General features: G+C 51.7%; 1 protein-coding gene, 1 long non-coding RNA gene and 1 other non-coding gene across 4 annotated transcripts; 2 read left to right on the forward strand and 1 right to left on the reverse strand.

Moving 5' to 3' along the window:
* Positions 1-23: 23 nt before the first annotated feature.
* On the forward strand, positions 24-8,541 carry LOC132231444 (uncharacterized). Of its 2 annotated transcripts, none has more exons than XR_009452058.1 (2): positions 24-160; positions 8,380-8,541. It is a non-coding gene; the product is annotated as an uncharacterized LOC132231444 (long non-coding RNA). The 2 variants fall into 2 exon arrangements; XR_009452057.1 differs by lacking the exon at positions 24-160 and adding an exon at positions 7,309-7,508.
* SMPDL3B (sphingomyelin phosphodiesterase acid like 3B) lies at positions 407-19,581 on the reverse strand. The gene is made up of 9 exons (XM_059690588.1): positions 19,498-19,581; positions 17,312-17,596; positions 10,451-10,664; positions 9,360-9,457; positions 7,167-7,310; positions 5,992-6,158; positions 3,976-4,156; positions 3,760-3,893; positions 407-1,006 (listed from the first exon to the last, which is right to left on the reverse strand). The coding sequence occupies exons 2-9, from the start codon at positions 17,370-17,372 to the stop codon at positions 635-637; spliced, it is 1,371 nt and encodes a 456-aa protein (XP_059546571.1). The 5' UTR covers positions 17,373-17,596; positions 19,498-19,581; the 3' UTR covers positions 407-634.
* Positions 14,199-14,305, forward strand: LOC132232021 (U6 spliceosomal RNA). Its single transcript, XR_009452185.1, has one exon. It is a non-coding gene; the product is annotated as a U6 spliceosomal RNA (small nuclear RNA).
* Positions 19,582-19,970: the final 389 nt, after the last annotated feature.

The raw sequence follows: 19,970 nt of genomic DNA on the forward strand, positions 1-19,970 counted from the left end.
GCCCCGCCCCCGCCCCGGGGCGCGGCCTGCGGCGCAGGGGTTCCCAGCCGCGCTGCCGGCGGCCGGCCGAGGTGCGCTGCCTGCAGCGTATCAGCTTCTCCCTGCCTCGTGTTTGCCCTGGAGGCCCCTGTGGGCCCACGAGGGCGAAAATGGCCCGGAGGTGAGTGCCCAGCTAGAACTGCGACCTCTCACACTGCAACGCAGAGAGGCCTATTTTGATCGCAGCCTGCGGGACTTCGTGAGCTGAAAGTGTGCCTCGGGTTCGGGCCTGTGCCGGGGAGACGAGGGCCCAGGACAGACAAGGCGCGCCGTCCTAGCGGCTCATTTTACTCCCATTAGCCGTGGGGGGACTTTCACTAACGGCAAGGGAGTTGCTTTCAACACTGTTTACACATTGACAGGGTAATGCACATAATAAGACACATCATGAGCCTTTTTAATACTGTAAAACGTGAACTTGGAAGGAATGAGCTTGTGGTAGGGTCTTTGGGCTTCTTTCCTGATCCGGCTGCCCCATCCCCGTTCACTCTGCGGACGCCGGGAAAATGAAAAAGTCCAGCCCTCAATGGGTGACGCTGGCCCCAATGCACCCAGAGGAAGGCACGCCCAGCGATCCAGCGGGCGGCACCCCGGGTCACCACGCGAGCAACGCGCTCAGGCCTAGCTGCGCGGCCAGCAGGAGCGGGAGCCCGAGCCCCGGCCCGGGAGCAGCGGCGGGGCCGCGCAGGCAGGTGGTGTAGGGGTCCAAGGCCACTTCCCGCAGCGCGCACACGTGCTCGGCGCGGCAGATCTCGTCGCAGGCCCGCGTGTCGAGGCTGACCGAGTTGTAGACGTAGTAGCGCTGCAGCGTGCCCTGGTCGCTGGCGATGCGGCCCAGCACATCGTGCATGGAGCGGGCGCTGGCATCGGGCACCGTGAAGGCCTTGGTCAGCTGGTACTCGAGCTCCCAGCGCGCTGTTCCCTGCGCGTTCGCCTGGCTCAGGTTCATGAAGTAAGTCATCATGTCCTGGAGAGGGGGCAGGAGGCCGGCTATGGACAACTGTCTGCTTCCACGCCCAATCCTGCACCTTGCCTTTGCCCTCACCCTCCATAATGACTGCTATTAGTTAATGAGCATTTACTACTTACCAGATGTGTGTGTGTGTGTGTGTGTGTGTAAGAGAGAGAAAGACAGAGAGAGAATCTGATAAAGTAACTGTGCTTATCACCCCCATTTCACAGATGAAGAAACTGAGTCCTAAAGAGGTTAATTTCTTTGCCCAGGTTCCTACAGGTGTTCAGTGGCCAAGGCAGGAGTGGAACCAGGTGGTTGACCCCCTGGCCTATGCATTTTCTGTCCCAGCAAGCTCCCAGGTACACAGAAGATGCTCAATAAATATTTATAGAATAAATGGATAAAAAGCAACTTAAAAGAAGTAGGACAGGGTGCCTTGCTGAGATAGGCTATAGAATTGTGGTTGGCTGGAGGCTTGGGATACACCCAAGACCCCTAGGACTCAGGTGCATCCTCAGGACTAGAATCTGGAAGGGTTCATCTGTCCAACATTTTCCACTTAAATCTGTGGATCTGCTTCAGGTCACTAGAGGTGGGGTTAGAGGAGCTGCCATGTATGCATGGTATTTCCTGCCTCCCATTTACAGAGGAAGCAAGGGAGGCACATGGAGGTCAACAGCTCCTGAGTGGCGGAGCCAAGATTCAAACCCGCGTGTGTCTGGCTCCCTCCCTGAGAAGGATGTAAGGCAGTGGTTCTCAACCTTCCTAACGCTGCGACCCTTTAATACCGTTCCTCACTGTGGTGACCCCCAATTTCATTGTTACAAATTGAACATAATTAAAGCATAGTGATTAATCACAAAAACAATATGTCATTATATATGTGTTTTCCGATGGTCTTAGGCGATCCCTGTGAAAGGGTCGTTAGACCCCCAAAGGGGTCACGACCCACAGGTTGAAAACCACTGATCAGGCATGTTGGTGCCCAGGCTAGAACTGCGACCTCTCACATTGCATCGTGGCGAAACGAACGGCCCATCGTGGGTGGGGCCAGGTGCAGGGAGGAGGAGGGAGTCCCAGCCTGTGATTCCTCTTGCTGAATAGAGCCCTCTGAGTGCCCGTGTGGACAAGAGATCACACTCTTCAAAATCCTCAGCCCTCTTCTCCATCTTCATTTACTCCGGAATCAAGGACCGAGGTTATCTCACCCAGTCCGTGTTTTAAATGGCATTTCTCAACTCCCAGATTAAATCTCAGTACCCACCTCTTCCTGGGACTCCAGCTGCCTCCTCCCTCGGCATTTTCACTTGCACGCCACTTAGACATCCTGACGCTAACAGGCCCAAAACCAATTTTCTGGTCTTCCCTCCGAAACTTGCTCCTGCAGTGATCCCATTGCAGTCAACAGCAACTTCCTCCTTCCAGGTTTTCAGACCAAAGCCTTGGCGTCCTCCTGGATTCCTCTTTCCTCGCACCCCTCGTCCAATCCACCAGCAAATCCAGTCTGCTCTGCCGTCACAATACATCCAGGGTCTGGCACGTCTCACCACCCCCTGCTACCACCCTGGCCCACAGCACCATCGCCTCTCGTGGTTGGCGCAGTCACCTCCTGTCTCGTCCTCCTGCTTCTGCCCTTGACCTCTACAGCCTGTTCTCTGCACAGCAGACATGGTGGTTTTGTAAATTTTGTAAGTCAGCATATTTAATTCTTCTGCCCCAAACCTTCCAAATCCAGAGTCCTCCTACTCATGGCCTGTGTGATCTCTCCTTGTGCCTCCCACTCTCTCCTCGTGCCTCCCACTGGGGCCACACTGGCCTCCTTGCTCTTCTAAGACACCAGGCACACTCCCACCCCAGGGCAAAAGGCTGGCTCTTCCTCCACCAGATGCTCACATGGCTCGCTCCCTCAGTTTACTCGGGATTGAAATGTCATCCTGTCCATGACACTTTCCTGCCACATATCTAACGGCACACACACTCTATGACCATCGTCACCACCTGCCTCTTCGCTGTTTTCTTTTCTCCTTAGCACGTATCTCATGCCATACTTGACGTGACTTAGTTGTTTACTCCTGTAAGGATGTTAGCTCCAGGAAAGCAGCGACTTTATTGTGCTCACTTAGGTATCTCCTGTGCTTAGCACACCGGCCTGGCACATAGCAGATCATTAATAGTTTGTTGAATAAATTAAGGAATAATGTTTCTTTGTCATTTCAGTCATCACAAGCACATCCCGGGAGGTGACGGGCTGCTTGATGAGTTGGGAACCTGCATTAGCTGCAGTGTAATCGGTGTAGAGAGGGCAGACGTGTGGGCAGTGGGCCTGTGGGCATACTTGAATACCAGGCTGAGGAGATCCATGTTATCTTGGGAACCCTGGGGAGCCACTGAAGGTTATTGAGCAGGAGAGAGACAAGTGCTTTAAAAAGATTAATCTCTTCTGTAGTAAGTAGCAGGTGAGCTACCGCAGGGCAGTGCTGGAGGCAGAGAAATTCGGTAAGAGGCCCGTGGCAATGATCCGGGGCGAAGGGAGATTTGGGGAAGAAGAAATGACCTGATTTGGTGGCAGGATTTGGAGCTGGCACCAGGGGTGTCTGGTCCTGAGTTCTAGCAGGAGGGAAGTAACGTGACCTTCCTGAGATTCAGTGGTCATTAGAGTGTGGATTCGCTGGGAAAGAATTCGCGAGTGTGGTGATGTGTTTAGGGCCCTGCCTCCCTCCCTCCTTCCCACCTCCTCCACCCCCAGCAGACCCAGGGCTCCTGACCTGCAGGCTCAGCGTGGCTCGGTCGTATTCGAACACTCGGATGCCTGGATTGTTGGCCCCATTGACCACTCCAGGTAATGTGGTTTTCCATGGGGTGACTCCAGGTGTCAGGAACATGACACTGATGGGGGCACCTTTTAGGAGAGAGGCAATGGGACTGTGAGAGGCTGGTGAGAGGAGGGAGGGAGGCTGGCAGGCGCCCTCCAGGTTGAGTACCTGCGTCATCGTGGAACATCCGAAAGCTGTCCAAGTGGTTGTGCCCGAAGAACTGCCCTGCGATGACTCGATGGTGCTTCTGGACCACCTTCAGGTACTTCTCGTTGAATCCCTCCCGGAACCACATTTTGTTCCCTTTCTTCTCAAAGAACCCCGGGGGCACGTGGCCAATGATGTACACCTACGAGGAGGGCGTGCCAGGAGGGGCTCAGAGATGCCCTCGCCAGCCCTTCATTTCCACCTCTCACAACCTGCCCATCTCCCCAGAGGCAAGCAGACAGGTTCAAGTGCACCCTTGCTGCTTCCCCTCTTCCGGGCAGATTCCAGTGTTCTCTGTACCCTGTAATGTACACATGCTTCCCACCTCTGCTTTGCCCGTGCTGTGCCTGCCACCTGGAGTGCCCTTTTTAATTTCACTTCTGTAATCCTACTCAGACCTCAAAACCCAGTTCAAAGGACACCTCCTCCTGATCCTCACAGACTGGTCTCCTCTTGGAGAGCTGGGCACTGTAACTGCCCTGCCCTGCATGACTGCGTAGCACATGCTAAGTGTTCATGTGTGATCACATCTTCCATTCCTTGAATCACTCGGCTAACAATACCTGGACCCTTGGCCACCACTGCAAGAAGTAGAATGGGGGTGAGGGAGAGGGCAATTAGGAGCATGAACTTTGGAGTCTACCAGCGGTAGACTACATGAGTTTCCTTTTCTCTCCATTGACCTCTCCCCAGCCACTCCCACCCCCCAGCACATACCCTCACCCCCCTACTGTCTGTGTCCATTGGTTATGCTCATATGCATGCATACAAGTCCTTTGGTTGATCTCTTACCCCCTCAGCCCCCATGAGCTTCAGTTTTGTCATCGGGAATAGCACCTAACTGGTGGAGCTTTGAGAGTTAAATGAGATAATGCACAGTGAGTGCTCAGAAGCACCAGCCATGAAATCCTGCTGGGAGGTGCTGCTGTTCCATGCAGGGACTCAAGCAAATGAGACACAGGACCAGTCCTCGGGGAGCTGCCAGCCCAGCAGACTAGCTGGACACACCTCAAGGGCAGTGCCAGGGCTGACCAGCAGACCCTGAGAGATGGATGAACAGATTACTCTGACACACATTTCTGTAAAAGAGAAGGCTAAGGGACTGTTTGGCTTTAGCAACTAAAATAGCCCTGATTGCCTGCTTCTTTAGTTTTTTATTGTAATGACAGCTTGAACTAAAATTAACCTCTAGAGACAATCAGTAGGGTAAGTATCCTTGAGAAAGTATATGCTTCTACAAGGTCGGGTCTTTAAAGACTAAACATAGAGATTCTAACAAAACACTCCAGGGGATAGGACTTGTTTGGAAAAGTCAAGGTAGGGGCTGCCGCCTTCGGCAAGGTCCCCCCAGAGGCCCCCGACCTTTCAGAGAATCCTCCTTACAGGCATTCCAACCAAGTCCCGTGCTTCCCCACAGGGCAGGGCAGCCCCTTGAAGTCTAGCCCACAATGTGGTCTGCAGCCGTGGAGTGTGGCAGAAGTGAAAAGAGCACTGGACTTGGAGTCAGGGGTTCTGGTCTTGGCCCCACCACTTACTGTGTGACTTGGGATCATCACCACCCCTCGCGAGCCTCACATCTGCAATGGGCATTGGGGTCCCAGACTGACAGGCTGTTCTGAGGATGGACAAACCCCCCTCCTGGTGCTAATAAAGACCCTCTGTCAGGGGTGGGGAATGTCTGGCCTGCGGGCCATATAGGCCCGTGAAATCATTTGGTCTGGCTCTTCCAAGGCATTGGGGCTGAGTTAATTAAATGTTTAACCAAATATAACAGGCTAATTTTTAAGTTGATAATTTTGTACAGCCCGCAAATGATGTTATAAGTATCCCAATGGCCCTTGGCAGAAAAAGGTTCCCCACTCCAACCTGTGATGTAGGCATCTGCAAAGAACAGATGAATTCGTGCAGAGGTGGGAGACTCATTCAGGAAGTGATTCCAGAGTGAGAGAGGGAGGGGGAGGAGGTAGGAGCCCTTACCTTTTCCTCAGCTCTGGACGCGTTGCTCAGCACATCTTCCAGCCACTGGAACTGCTGGGCAGGGTCAGCCATGCTGGCCGTCTGCTCATTGCTGGTATAGTACAGATTGGTGTTGAGGACCACAACACGCCCAGTCGTCCCCGGCAACTTCTCAGAATAGAACGCACCTAAGACATCACAGCCAGGGGAAATATGAAGGGGCCCTCTGCCTCTGACTAAACACACCTCTGCCCCCCTTTACCCTCCCACTTCCTCCCTCCCTTAATACTCCCTTCCCATCTTTCCCATAAGATGGGCATCATGGGTTAAGACCTAAGGCTCTGGAGTCAGGTTACGTCGGTTCAAATCCTGCTTCTATCACTTATTAGCTGTGCAACTTGGGGAAGTTACCTAACTCTCTGTCAGTTTCCTCATCGTATCATGGTGATAACAGTGAGGTGTGTTTGCCCCTCCAGATGCATCATCAACCCTTCTCCACGCGGCTCTTTGCCCTAGGAGCTGACCTATGTGAACTAAGCCAATGAGCTTCCGTGCCACAGGCTTCTGGTTGGTCTGACCAATGGGGAGCCCCAGCCGCAGGGAACTGAAGAACAGGAAGAGGAATGGGGTTACCTTGGGCAGGCTGTCTTTGGGTCAGTTGTCCTCAACCAGGTGATCTTTGTCCCCCAGGGAGCGTTTGGCAATGTCTAGAGACATTTTTTTGGCATTGCAACTGGGGGTGTTACTGGCACCTAGGGGTAGAGGCCAGAGGTGCTGCTAAACAGCCTACAGTTCACAGCACAGCTCCCCCTACAAAGCCATTCTGCCCCAAATGTCAATAGTGACAAGGTTAAGAAACCCTCCTTGAACTGAATTGAAGGTCACTGCTTTTTCCTAGTGTATTTGCAAGGAGGCTAATACGCACTGAAGGTAGTGCTTGGCACACAATAAACTCTCAATAATATTCACTGCTCATCCTCCTTAGTGCCGTGGGGTTAAGAGTATGGGTTCTGCTATCACGTCTGCCTCCTCTAAGGGGTGATGTTGGCCAAGTGATTTGGTATCTTTAAACCTCAGTCTCCTTATCTATAAAATAGGGATAAAATCAGTACCGATCTCATGGGGATGTGGTAAAGATGAATTAGATTAGACCTTGGTGTACAATGGGTGCGTATAGTAGCAAATGGAATTACTACCTTCTTTGAAGCGAGCAATGGATTCATTATTGAGCCAGGGTCTCCATAGTTCTGCTATCTGATTGTAGATGCTGTTGCTCCCTGCTGGGAGCTGGCTTTTGGGGTGAAAGTCATGATTTCCCAAAGCAGCGTATACTTTAGTATCTGGGAAGGGAAGGAAAAATATAAAAATATATGGGAAAGCACTTTGAGTTAATCATTTTCAGTTGGCCATTGGCCATCAGAGCTTATGGAGAAGAGCAATGAGAAGAAACCCACAGAGGAGGAAAATACAGAGATAAACAGAAAACTTCATTTAATAGAATCTCACTGAATTTTGCTGAGACCTGGGAAGGAGGAGCGGTGAGCTCTCTGATCCTGGACCCTAACCCCATCCCCAGCAGAAAGTTTTCTGGTCAGAGAGGAAGCATCGACTGAGAAGGAGAAAGCTAGCCCGGCCAGTGTGGCTCAGCGGTTGAGCATTGAACTCTGGACCAGGATTTCACAGTTCAACTCCCGGTCAAGGCACATGCCCGAGTTGCAGGCTCAATCCCCAGTGTGAGGCGTGCAGATAGCAGCCAATTGTTGATTCTCTCTCATCATTGATGTTTTTATCTCTCCCTCTCCCTTCCTCTCTGAAAGCTATAAAAATAAACATTTTTCTAAAAAGGACACTTAGTATTTAGTGTTCCTTGTTCTTGTCAATTCCGGGGCCATCTTACTGTTAGGGAAACGGTCTGGTTCACTCCCGGAGGCCCTGGGAGTTTCACTCATGAAACAAAAGTATTCACTGCACCTTGTTGGTACCGACACGTCGACCTGGTACCAGGCACCCAGGCCCAGGCCCAGTCCGAGGCTTTGCATTGCAGCAGGTTGACAGGTATTGGGCAACGAGAGGTGTGTGGCTGTTACGAAAAAGGAAGAGCCACTTGCTGTGGGAGTGTGTAACAGGAGTGGTGGAGTCAGGGGAAGGTCCTAGAGGAAGTGGCCTGTGAATGAGCCGGGGAGGGGAGGGGAGGGGAGGGGAGGGGAGGGGAGGCTGTCAGCCTTATCCCCACTTTTATTTTACCACTGTGTCTGGCAGGTAGTAGTTGTTCAATAAATATCTGATGACAAATAAAGACTCCTCTGAGTTCAGGGCAGGGCATTTTCCTTATATGAGCTTGGCTCACCCCAGGGAGCCTCCCATTCTCAGTTGGGGAAATGCCTCTAACAAACCCTTTGTCCTGTATAGCCTGCCAGGTCTTGAGAGCGCTGCAAAAAGGAGGAAGTTATAGAATTCTCACCAGGAATTGTTCACAAAGCAGGAAGCCATGATTGTAACTGCCGGGAAAAACCTCACCTCTCTGAAATAAATGCTGGCAGCCATTAAAGATCCATTTAAGAAAAACACGAATTCCTGGAATCTCAAGGGCAGAAGAGAAGGGAGAGGATCCCTCCCTCTTTTTGCTGCTTCTATGGGTCAGACTTTTTGGAAGCTCCTTACAAGCTCCATGAGGTCATGACCTGACGTCTTGTTCCACCGCCAAGTCCCCTACCCCTAAACTTGTGTCTCCCATAGTAGACGCTCAATACATATTTGTTGATTGACTAAATGAGTGAATGGGTTGGCTTCTTTAATCCTCACAGCACTCCTCTGGGCAGGTACCAGTATTTATTTTTCCCAGGGAGAAATAGTTTTGATGAGATTACCCAGCTAGTGCGTGGCAGGGCCTAGAAGGGGCTGGGTTGGCAAGCCTTCTACATCTGTGTTCACCACTCTACATAAAATGATGCATCTTACAGTCGATGGCATCTTGGATATTAGGAAATTCAGCAAATGTGCAAGTGTATGATAAACTGGAAAACCTTCTAGCCCAGCCAGCGTGGCTCAGTAGTTGAGCATCGACCTATGAACCAGGAGCTCACGGTTCAATTCCTGGTCAGAGTACATGTCAGGTTGCTGGCTGGATCCCCAGTGTGGGGTGTGTAGGAAGCAGCCAATCAATGATTCTCCCATCATTTCCAAGAATAAGTCTGTGTGTATCCATAGGCCAATTAGCTCTCATGTTCCCTACAGGGCTGTTGGAAGTGCCTGGCACAGAACTTTCCCACAGCCATTATTGTCAATGGATGAAGGCCACTACTGTCCCGTGGCTTTACCCCTCGCTGCTACTGTCCCATGGCACCTTGGGGTTCAGGGAATGCTGTGGAGGACTTATGGCAGGCTCTCACCTGGGAAGACCTCTCTGATGAGACTGGTCAGGCGTCCCACAATTTTCAGCACAGCTGCTTCTCCCAGCCTCTCGTTGGGCACGTGAGGGGTGTCGTCCCTGCAAAACACCGCCAAGCCAGTTTGGTGTGGGCAGCTCAGGATGGGGAATGAGAAAAGGGGTACGGCGAGTGGGGGGACTCTGCTGTGAGAAAAGAGGCCGTGGAACTGAGGTATGGCCAGGCTGAAGTTGGGAGTCACATAGGACAGAGTTCAAACCCAATGGCTCTGCCATTGTCCTGCTGTGGGTCCTTGGCTGGTTATTTAAACTCTCTGAGCCCCCATCAGCTCATCTGTAAAATAGGAATAATAATGGCACCTACCTTCTCCTGTTTCTGCATTTGGATCTTTAGGGCTTGCAGTCCCTAAACCCCAGTGGGAGTGGCTGCAGTATTCATCCCCCAACTTAAAATGGGGGAGTTCTCCACACGCCCAGGCAAGCCATGGCCTTGTCCCAGCCACAGTGAGAGCTGCACTGTGGGGCGCGGTTACGGTGTTTTGGCCAGGTTCAAGCCTCGGACTAATGAAAGGACAGGGTCCTCTCCTGGCCACGTGCAAGTCCCAGCTGGAGGGCAGGGCCCCCCCAGCACAGTTATAGCCAACGGCTGTGCTTGTAAGCTTGAACCTGTGGTCCGAGCACGTAACCCCACGTGGCTTGTGCTAGAGTTCGGGTGCATGTAGTTGAGCAGGGTTAGAGCTCACGAGAATGCTGTAAACAACGTGATCACGCCCCTGCTTTGCCTCGTGGCATCTGCTATAAAATAAAGACACGGCTTGTGGGCGCTGGCACTGTCTCCTCATCAGGGAGGCAGCGTCCCACCGAGACCCAGCTTTCATTCTCTTGTCTGTCTTTTCCTTAATCCTTTCACCCCCCCACTCAGGCTCACCCTTGGTCGTGCAGCCACACTGCACTCTGCTGAGGCCGGGACACGGAGGGCGAGGGCACAGGCTTTGGAATCAGCCACACCCAGGGCCCCTTTGAGCTTCAGATGAGGACTAAGGGGGACGGGCAGGAAGGTGCCAGGTGGAGGGTGGCTGTGATGTCGGCTCTCACCCTGTCCAGAAGATGAAGTCTGGCTCCGGCTCGATCTCCTTCATGGCGTGGATGGAGGAGTTGATGAGGACCCAGGGAGAGTCACAGAGGTAGTCACCCCAGGGCCCCGAGTTGTACACCGGCCTGGAGCCAGCTGAGGGGCAGACCTGGAGGGGGTCTGTGGACACCTTGTAGTCAGGGTCCAGGTGCAGGTCAGAGATGTGCCAGAACCTCCCTGCAGGGGAGAGGAGACCCTTCTCAATGCCAGGCCCGCCTGGGCCCTCCTGAGCCCTCCTGAGCCCTCCTGGGCCCTCCTGGGCCCTCCTGAGCCCGCTTGGGCCCTCCTGGGCCCTCCTGAGCCCTCCTGAGCCCACCTGGGCCCTCCTGAGCCCGCCTGGGCCCTCCTGAGCCCACCTGGGCCCTCCTGAGCCCGCCTGGGCCCTCTTGAGCCCGCCTGGGCCCTCTTGAGCCCGCCTGAGCCCTCCCGAGCCCACCTGGGGAGGCAGTGGGGGAGCCAGGAGCTGGAGGAGGGGAGGTGGTGCAGGTGAAAGGGTCCAGAGAAAATGGACCAGGGGCCCAGGTCGGTGTGGCTCAGTTGGTTGAGTGTCAGCCCATGCACCAGAAGGATCACTGATTTGATTCCTGGTCAGGGCACATACTCAGGTTGCAGGTTTGATCCCCGGTGGGAGCATGTATGGGAGGAAACTGATCAATGTTTCTCTCTCACATCGTGTTTCTCTCTCTAAAATAAATATTACAAAAAGAAAGACAGAGCCTGGCCGGCGTGGCTTGGTGATTGAACGTAGACCCAAGAACCAGGAGGTCATGGTTTGGTTCCCAGTCAGGGCACATGCCCGGGTTGCGGGCTTGATCTCCAGTGTGGGGCGTGCAGGAGGCAGCTGATCAATGATTCTCTCTCATCATTGACGTTTCTCTCTCCCTCTCCCTTCCTTTCTGAAATGAATGAAAATAGATATTTTTTGAAAGAAAGAAAGGAGAGAGAGACAGAGAGAGAGAGAGAGGGTGAGAGAGAGAGAGAGAAAGGGAGGGAGGGAGGGAGACTGGGCCACAGGGTTTGCCCAGGGAGGCACTGAGTGGAGGGAGCACAGGCTTCTCTGACCCTGACCTGTGACCTTTGACAAGGCCCTCTCCATCTCCCCACCTCAGCATCCCCAGCATCAACATGAGGGATTGGGCTGAGGTGTGACCCTCAGAAACCTTTGGGAGTTCTAAGGAAAGTGCTTATCTTAAAGCAAAAGTGGGGGGGGGGGGTCAGAGTTAAGCAAGCATACTAGGTGTGATCTTGGGCAAGTTTCTTCACCTCTCTGAGCCCATAATTACTAGTAGAGCCAGATTTTATCATGCTCCAGGGAAATACAAAAATCAGACCTGGCACTGGCTGGTGTGCTCCATGGTTAGAGCATTGGCCTGAGCATCAGGTTTGATTCCCGGTCAAGAGCACATACCTGGGTTGCAGATTCGATCCCTGGCCCCAGGCCCCATTTGGGGGGTGGGGGGTGGGAGGCAACCAACCGATCTCCCCTCACACACACACACTTTCACTCCCTCCCTTCCATTCTCCAAAAAAAGAAATCTGACCTAGGAGAAGGCTTACCAAATGTGTTGTAAGATCTTGCTAATTAATACCATCAAAAACCTGGGGAGTAGATGTGGACATAATGTTAGGCCAGAAAAGAAGGAATGTGGTTTCAGATTGGGCTGGATTCCTCCTGTGGGTGTGCTCGGTGGTTCTAGATGCAGGGCGGCAGGTCAGGCCACTGGGAGGCGTCCTGTTTTCTGAAGTGGTCGAATGAAACCTGGTCGCAGCTCCAAACCAAGGGAGGCTGAAATGCCAATAATCTCTTGGTGCAATAGAGAGAAGGGAATCCAGAGAAACAGGCTACACGGAGTGGGTTCGCTTTCTGTACCCAGTACCAAGCCTGATATAGTTTCAGTGATGTTTACTGAACAGGGTTGGCCACTGCCCCAAATCCCGTTTCTGGCTAAAACAAGGGTGAGGCCTGGGATTTCCTCACCCTTCACCATTGCTGCCACTTTGGCCTCCATTTCCTGTGTCGCTCAGAGCCAACAGTCAACACCCGCCCAACCCTCAGGAAACTGGGCCTCTGTGTCCAGCTTCTGCTGCTTTCAGGGTTGAGAGCCAGGCACCACCCAAGCCAAGGGGCAGGCTGGAGGGTGAAGTCTGGCCCCTGATCACCACTTCTTGACTTTTCCTCCCTGGTGAGTCATAGCTTTTACCCACTTTTCTGGATCTAAATCTGGTCTCAAGAAAGAAGCAGAAACTTGTTCACACTAAGGTGTAAATGACTGTCCAAACAATTCCTTATCCCTCCCCAGGGCAAGAAATCATTTTAAAAGCAACATGAGCCCTGGTGGGTGTGGCTAAGTGGTTAGAGCATCGGCCCACAGACTGAAGGGTTGCAGGTTCGATTCCAGTCAAGGGCATGTATCTCAGTTGCAGGCTCAATCCCTGGCTGGAATCAGGATGCGGGAGGCAACCAATCTATGTGCCTCTTTCGCATGAACGTCTCTCTCTCTCTCTCTCTCTCTCTCTCACTCTCTCTCTCTCTCCCTTCCCCACTTCCACTCTCTAAAAATCAATTTTAAAAATATATCCTGGAGAGAAACCAAGATGGCGTCATAGGTAAACACCTGAAATTGCTGCCTCGCACAACCACTTCAAAAATACAACTAAAAGACAAAACGGATATCATCCAGAACCACAGGAAGGCTGGCTGAGTGGAAGTTCTACAACTAGGAGGAAAGAGAAAAGCACACTGAGACTCAGAGGAGGTGCGGAATAAAGTGCAGAGGTACGGAGGCTCAAGCGCGCGCGGAAAGGGGCTGGCAACTGAGGACGCCAGTGTCTTTTGCAATCAGGAGGGAGGCACAAGCTCCCTACGGCCCTGACTCCAGTTCTGGGCGAGTCCCTGGGGACCCAGACTCATACAGGGAGAACCTGGACTGTCTGGCATTGGGCAGAACTCGGAACTCGAGGGCAGCTTTCTTTCAGAGGTGCTTGCAGCGATTACCAGGACACTGAGACACGGGACCTCTTAGGCCAGGACTGAGGAGCAGCCATAGCTGTTTGCTCTGCCCTGTTGACTCCCTGAGACCCTGCCCCACCCAAGCTGCTAGCAGAGGCTTTTGCATATGAATGCCCTGGCCCTTTGCAATCTGAAAATTACCTAACAAACTGAAGCTGGGTCAGAAAGACCCAGAACTTCCAAAAGAAGGCTCAAGGCCCCACAGCAGCTTGCATTGCTTCACAGCTGGGCCTCATCTGGGCACCTCCAAACCCCAAACAAGGAAGAGGAATCTGCAGATCTCTCTGTAGCTCCTGCTGGGTAGCCTCAGGCAGAGGCTAAATTAGCACCTCCTTAGCGATCTAAAGAGGACCACACACACCAAGACACATCATAATTAAAATGCCAAGGGCAAAAGACAAAGAGAAAATCTTAAAAGCAGCAAGAGAAAGACAGTCAGTTACCTACAAGGGAGTACCCATAAGATTGTCAGCTGATTTCTCAACAGAAACTATGCAGACCAGAAGGGAGTGGCAAGAAATATTCAAAGTGATGAATAGCAAGAACCTACAACCAAGATTACTTTATCCAGCAAAGCTATCATTCAGAATTGAAGGTCAGTTAAAAAGCTTCACTGATAAGAAAAAGCTAAAGGAGTTCACCACCACCAAACCAGTATTATATGAAATGCTGAAAGGCATTCTTTAAGAAGAGGAAGAAGAGTGCTTGCTTCAGCAGCACATATACTAAAATTGGAACGATACAGAGAAGATTAGCATGGCCCCTGCCCAAGGATGGCATGCAAATTCGTGAAGCGTTCCATATTTTAAAAAAAAAAGAAGAAGAGGAAGAAGAAGAAAGTAAAGATAAAAATTATGAACAACAATTACATATCTATCAACAAGTGAATCTAAAAATCAAGTGAATAAAAAGTCTGATGAACAGAGTAAACTGGTGAATATAATAGAATCAGGGGCATAGAAAGGGAGTGGACTGACAATTCTTGGGGGGGAAAGGGGTGTGGGGGGTGTGGGAAAAGATGGACAAAAATCGTACACCTATGGATGAGGACAGTGGGGGGGGTAAGGGCAGAGAGTGGGGTGGGAACTGGGTGGAGGGGAGCTATGGGGGGGGGAAGAGGAACAACTGTAATAATCTGAACAATAAAGATTTAATTAAAAAAAATATATATATATTTATATATATCCTCAGGTGAGGTTTAACAACAACAACAAAGACAGCATATATCAAGCACCTAGCACAAGCATGGCCCAGCATGGCCCATCATAACTGCTCAGTAAATAGATGTTAGCTCTTCTTGGACATTGTCCTTAGTGCTTGACTGTTTTGCCCAGGCGCTCAGCTGCTCCTGAGTAGGGTCAGAGGAAGTGGATGACCAGAGGACTGACCAGGACTGAGCTAGCTCCACAGGGACAAGCGAGGAGCAGAACCCTGTGCCGGTCCTTCACCTTGGCCTCAATTTCCTGCAGCTGCAGAAAGGGCGCTGGATCATCGCTAAGGTTTCATGCAAAGGACTCCAGAGAAGGGCAGCGAGAATCCGTAGGAAAACTACAGGTCCCGCCCTCCCACTGAGCCCCCTCTAACTGCATGGAAATGTAGCCCTCTAACAGGCATCTCAGACTGGACGTATCCCCAGTCAAACTGCCGTCTCCTCCTCCCTCATATCAGGGAATGACACCTCTGTCCTTCCAGTTGGAGCCCCCTCCTCTCTCACACCCGCTATCTGTCAGTAAGTCTTGTTCAGAAACAGACCATCTCCCACCATCTCCGGCCCTACACCCCAGGCTGAGCCGCTCTCCCCTCTCACTCGATGATGGCAGTCGCCTCCCCCTGGTTTGGCTGCTTCTCTTTCCTAGGGTGACCCACCGTTCCGCATTGCCCAGGACTGCACGAGTGTCCAAGGCGCCAAACGTGAAGTGGCAAAATTAGGAAAGTCCCAGGCAGACAGAAACGAGTTGGTTCCCCTGCCTTCCTGTCCTTACAGCCTCTCCTCAGAAAAGCCCGAGGCTCCTTTTATTTTTTTTATTTATTTTTTTTTAATATATATTTTATTGATTTTTCACAGAGAGGAAGGGAGAGAGATAGAGAGAGTTAGAAACATCGATCAGCTGCCTCTTGCACATCCCCCACCGGGGATGTGCCCGCAACCCAGGTACATGCCCTTGACCGGAATCGAACCTGGGACCTCTCAGTCCGCAGGCTGATGCTCTATCCACTGAGCCAAACCGGTTTCGGCCCGAGGCTCCTTTTAAACGTTCACATGTCGGATCACATCACAGCTCTGCCTGAAAGCCTCTAATGGCATTCCATTTCACTCCGACGCCTTCCATCGGCTGCAAGTTCATACAGGAGCTGGTGCCAAGCCTCACCCCACCCCCGTGCTTCCCTGCCCTCATCTCTACCACCCTCCGTGTCCACTCTGCTCCCGCCACGCTGGCTTCCTCGCTCATCCTCACACACATCACCTGCATGTTCAGCTCAGGGCCTATGCACTGTCCTTCCTCTTACTGGAATGTTCTTCTCCAGCTGTCCACATGGCTCTTTGTCTCACGGCCTCAGGTCTCTCCTCAAATGCCACTTTATTCGACGGCTCTGCTCTGGCCACCCCACAGGAACCCGCTGTTTTCTGCTTGGTTATTTCCCATCACACCTGTCATCTCCGGGAATACTATGCATGTACATGTCTTTGGGGTTGTTTCTTTCCAGGTGAAGGGATGTTTCGGGAGACCTGGGGCTTTGCTTGTTTTCCTTTCTTTTCCGGTTCCTGGAATAGCTCATGGTACATGGCAGACCCTCAACCAATATTTGTTCAGTGAGTTCACCATCTCCTGCCACCTTCTTCCTCTACCAGCGGGCCGGGTCTTATGTGTCCACTTTACCTCTTAGCAAGGTCGGTGTCCCTCCCCTGGCCAGCTGTCGCCTCCGCGTATAACGTTCAGGCTCAGACGGCACTCCCACCCCCCCTCCCCCCACCCCCGCACCCCGCCTACTAACTCTCTCAGAGCCTCCCTGCCCAGCTCCATGCCTTGCTATTTTTAGCAGCACCTCCAGCTTCCTGTGAGCAGCTTGCAGCAACTCCGATCCTGATGAGACAGGCCCGTAAGCCAGGACAAGTGAGACAGGAAAACAGACAGACCGTATACTGCCATCTAGAAAATCTACATGCCAAGCAGTTTGCAGCCATCTAGTAAATCCTATCTTCCCTAAACCAAGGACACTTAAAAATAAACGATTGGCTTAAATCACCCTACTCGGGGAGACATAACAGAAATCCACTTAGTGCCACTTGCCAACCATACCTAAGGACAGATAAAGTTAAGAGAATAAACTGCATTGGGGTACATCAGCATAAGACCGGCCCTCAGTGCCCAGCCTTTAAAACCCCTCAGAAGGAAGGTCCTGCACCAGCTTTCCCTCCCAGGAGCACACCCAGCCTCTCCCCTGCCCCCTCCACAGGCCTGCGCCTCCTAAAGGGCAAGGGACTCCGCGAGGCTTGCAGCCAGGGCAGCGGCAGTTCGGCCCAGCCAAACCTCCTGAACCTGTGCCCAAGGCCCCCTTTTTTCTGACTTCTTAGCCAAAGCAGCCCAGCCTAGGCTCGTTTCCCCCGCCCTTCCTTGTTTCCTTGTCCCCAGCTTTAACAAATATCCTTTAAAATTCACCTGGACTCCGGTTGTGAAATTTTTCCTGCAGGAAGTCAAAAACCCACACACTGCTGCTGGCCCGTGGCAGACCCTCTCAGGGCCAGGTCCCCTTTCCGGGAAGCACTGAGTTCATAATACAGAGGGAAGACATCAGGGGCACTGGCAGAGCCTACCTGGTCCAGCCCTGGCGACTCCCCAGTGGGCCAGGAAAAGCAGCAGCTTGAGCAGGCTCATCCCTGGGGCTTGCGGCGTCACAGGGTACGTGGGATTTTCCAGGAGCTGTGGTTCGAGCCACAGGCTTCCTAAGTAGGTAATGGTGGCTGCTGGCCTGAGCAGAGCTTCCTGTCCTGTTACCTGGTGTTTCCAGTCATCGAAGGCTCCCCTGGCTTTTCCTCCTTTGCCCAGCAGGGTGTGAACTGGGTGCACAGGAGGTGCTACGCCAGCCAGACCTTTGGATTCTGAAAGAGAAAGCAGCACCCGTCCCACGGTTACAGGCTAGGACAGGGGTGGGCAAACGTTTTGACTCGAGGGCCACAATGGGTTCTTAAACTGGACCGGAGGGCCGGAACAAAAGCATGGATGGAGTGTTTGTGTGAACTAATATAAATTCAAAGTAAACATCATTACATAAAAGGGTACGGTCTTTTTTTTTTTTTTTTTTTTAGTTTTATTCATTTCAAACGGGCCGCATCCGGCCCGCGGGCCGTAGTTTGCCCACGGCTGGGCTAGTAAGAAGCTAGGAAAATTTCAGGACAAGTGGAATAGGGGAACTAAGACAGATGGGTAAATAGCAGTTTGCAGCCACGTATTAAATCCTTTCTTCCCTAAACCAAGGACACTTTGGTGTCTCTGCGCTTCTCCCCAGCCAGAGGGTAAATAGCTTAAATCGCCCTACTCAGGGGGACAGAGAGCAGAAATCCAGTTAGTGCCATTTGCCAACCACACCCAAGGGGAGACGAATTAAGAGAATAAACCTCATTTTGGGACATCGGCATCAAGCTGATAAATAGTCTATTGGTCCTCCCCCAGGACCTAAATGCCCATGAAGTACGGTAGCAATCATCTCAGGTAGAAACTGTAGTTTAACTCTAACCCTGCTGTTTGGCTTCTGTACTCATTTGCTTTGTTTAGCAATAGAAAAGTTATTTTGATTTTCTGAATTATATAAATCATCCCATTCGATTAAATACCCTATTGATTGTAATGTGAAATCCCATGGGTAGTGGTCATACTGGTCTTAGAAAGCACATTTTCCTTTACCTGGGAAGGACAGCACAGTTATCCCAAGGTCAGAGGGCTCCAGTTAACGTGTCCCTGTTGACTCAGTGTTCCGGAGACCCAAACACTGTAATTTAGATAACATGCTTGCCCTGACCGGTTTGGCTCAGTGGATAGAGCATTGGCCTGTGGACTGAAAGGTCCCAGGTTCGATTCCAGTCAAGGGCATGTACCTTCGTTGCGGGCACATCCCCAGTGGGGAGTGTGCAGGAGGCAGCTGATCGATGTTTCTCTCTCATCGATGTTTCTGACTCTCTATCCTTCTCCCTTCCTCTCTGTAAAAAATCAATAAAATTTATATTTTAGATAACACGCTTAAGTCTGACCAGGTTCCTCATTCCAGACCCGAGGGCTCTAGATAATGTGTTTCTGTCAATTCAGTGATCCAGAGACCCCAAACTGTAATTTAGATAACATGCTGCTTCTGCTTCTGTAAACTGCTTTTTTAAAAAAATATATTTTGTTGATTTTTTACAGAGAGGAAGGGAGAGGGATAGAGAGCCAGAAACATCAATGAGAGAGAAACATTGATCAGCTGCCTCCTGCATGCCCCCCACTGGGGATGTGCCTGCAACCAAGGTACATTCCCTTGACCGGAATCGAACCAGGGACCCTTGAGTCCACAGGCCGACGCTCTATCCACTGAGCCAAACTGGTTCTGGCTGTAAACTGCTTTTTTGCAAACCAGGTTCCTCATTTGAAACCTTGAGATGTAATCAATACCTTTGTGATCTTTGCCTATATAAGTCTGGTTTTGCCACCATCTTATCACTATGAGATTTGGGGAATGGCCCCTCATAGTCCCAGATTGCAATAAATGTGACTCTTTAATTCAACTTCTTGAGGCGTCCTTCTGTGATTTGAGGGGTACATTACAACATCCAGCCTTTAATCCCCATTCCACTCCTACCCTTCCCCTTCCCCCACAGGCACGTATCTCCTAAACTCCGAGGACCCCATGAGACTTGCAACCAGGGGAGCAATGGGCAGCGGCAGCTCATCCTGGGCTAATCCCCTAAACCCACATAGCCTCCCTCTCCATGCCTGAAATCCCTGCTTCCCCATGGAATCTTTGTCCTACCTTATATAAGCAGCTGGCTTATGGGGGGCTGCAGGGCAGATTTTTGTGGATGACCTGCTGCTCTCCCAACCTGCCGGCAGTTTGGAGTAAACGCTCATATATGATTCAACCCTGTCTTTGCGGAATTGGCTCAAGTGGTGACAGGCAGCCGGGACTCATTGGTTGTTGGGTTTCACGCCCCCCTGGGAATTGAATCTTGATCTTCTGATTCATAGGTCCACGCCCAACCACTGAGCCACACTAACTGGGCTCTACGTTCTTCCTTGTTTCACTTCCTAAATGTATTTTTGCTGCGGTCAATACATTCATGCTTGCTTTTCTACACTTCGTCTCTTGATTGAAATCTTTCCTTCAAGAAGACAAGAACCGAGGCCTCATTGTCTCATCGGTAACATCGCCAGTTCCTCAGAGCATGTCAGTCCAGCCAGCAACTGGTTGCTTGAGGGCACTCACCTAACCCCAGCCACTGGGAA

Source organism: Myotis daubentonii, chromosome 3 (genome assembly GCF_963259705.1).
Source record: "Myotis daubentonii chromosome 3, mMyoDau2.1, whole genome shotgun sequence".
Classification (NCBI taxonomy): Eukaryota; Metazoa; Chordata; class Mammalia; order Chiroptera; family Vespertilionidae; genus Myotis; species Myotis daubentonii.

Bases quoted from the DNA above. Each gene is read 5' to 3' on its own strand.
- SMPDL3B (XM_059690588.1), bottom strand. From the start codon at position 17,372: ATGAGCCTGCTCAAGCTGCTGCTTTTCCTGGCCCACTGGGGAGTCGCC. The intron at 6,159-7,166 runs GTAGTAATTCCA...GTGATGTCTTAG, and splicing joins CATTGCTCGCTTCAAAGAAG to GTGCGTTCTATTCTGAGAAG. The intron at 4,157-5,991 runs GTAAGGGCTCCT...CCCTCCTCGTAG, and splicing joins CGTCCAGAGCTGAGGAAAAG to GTGTACATCATTGGCCACGT.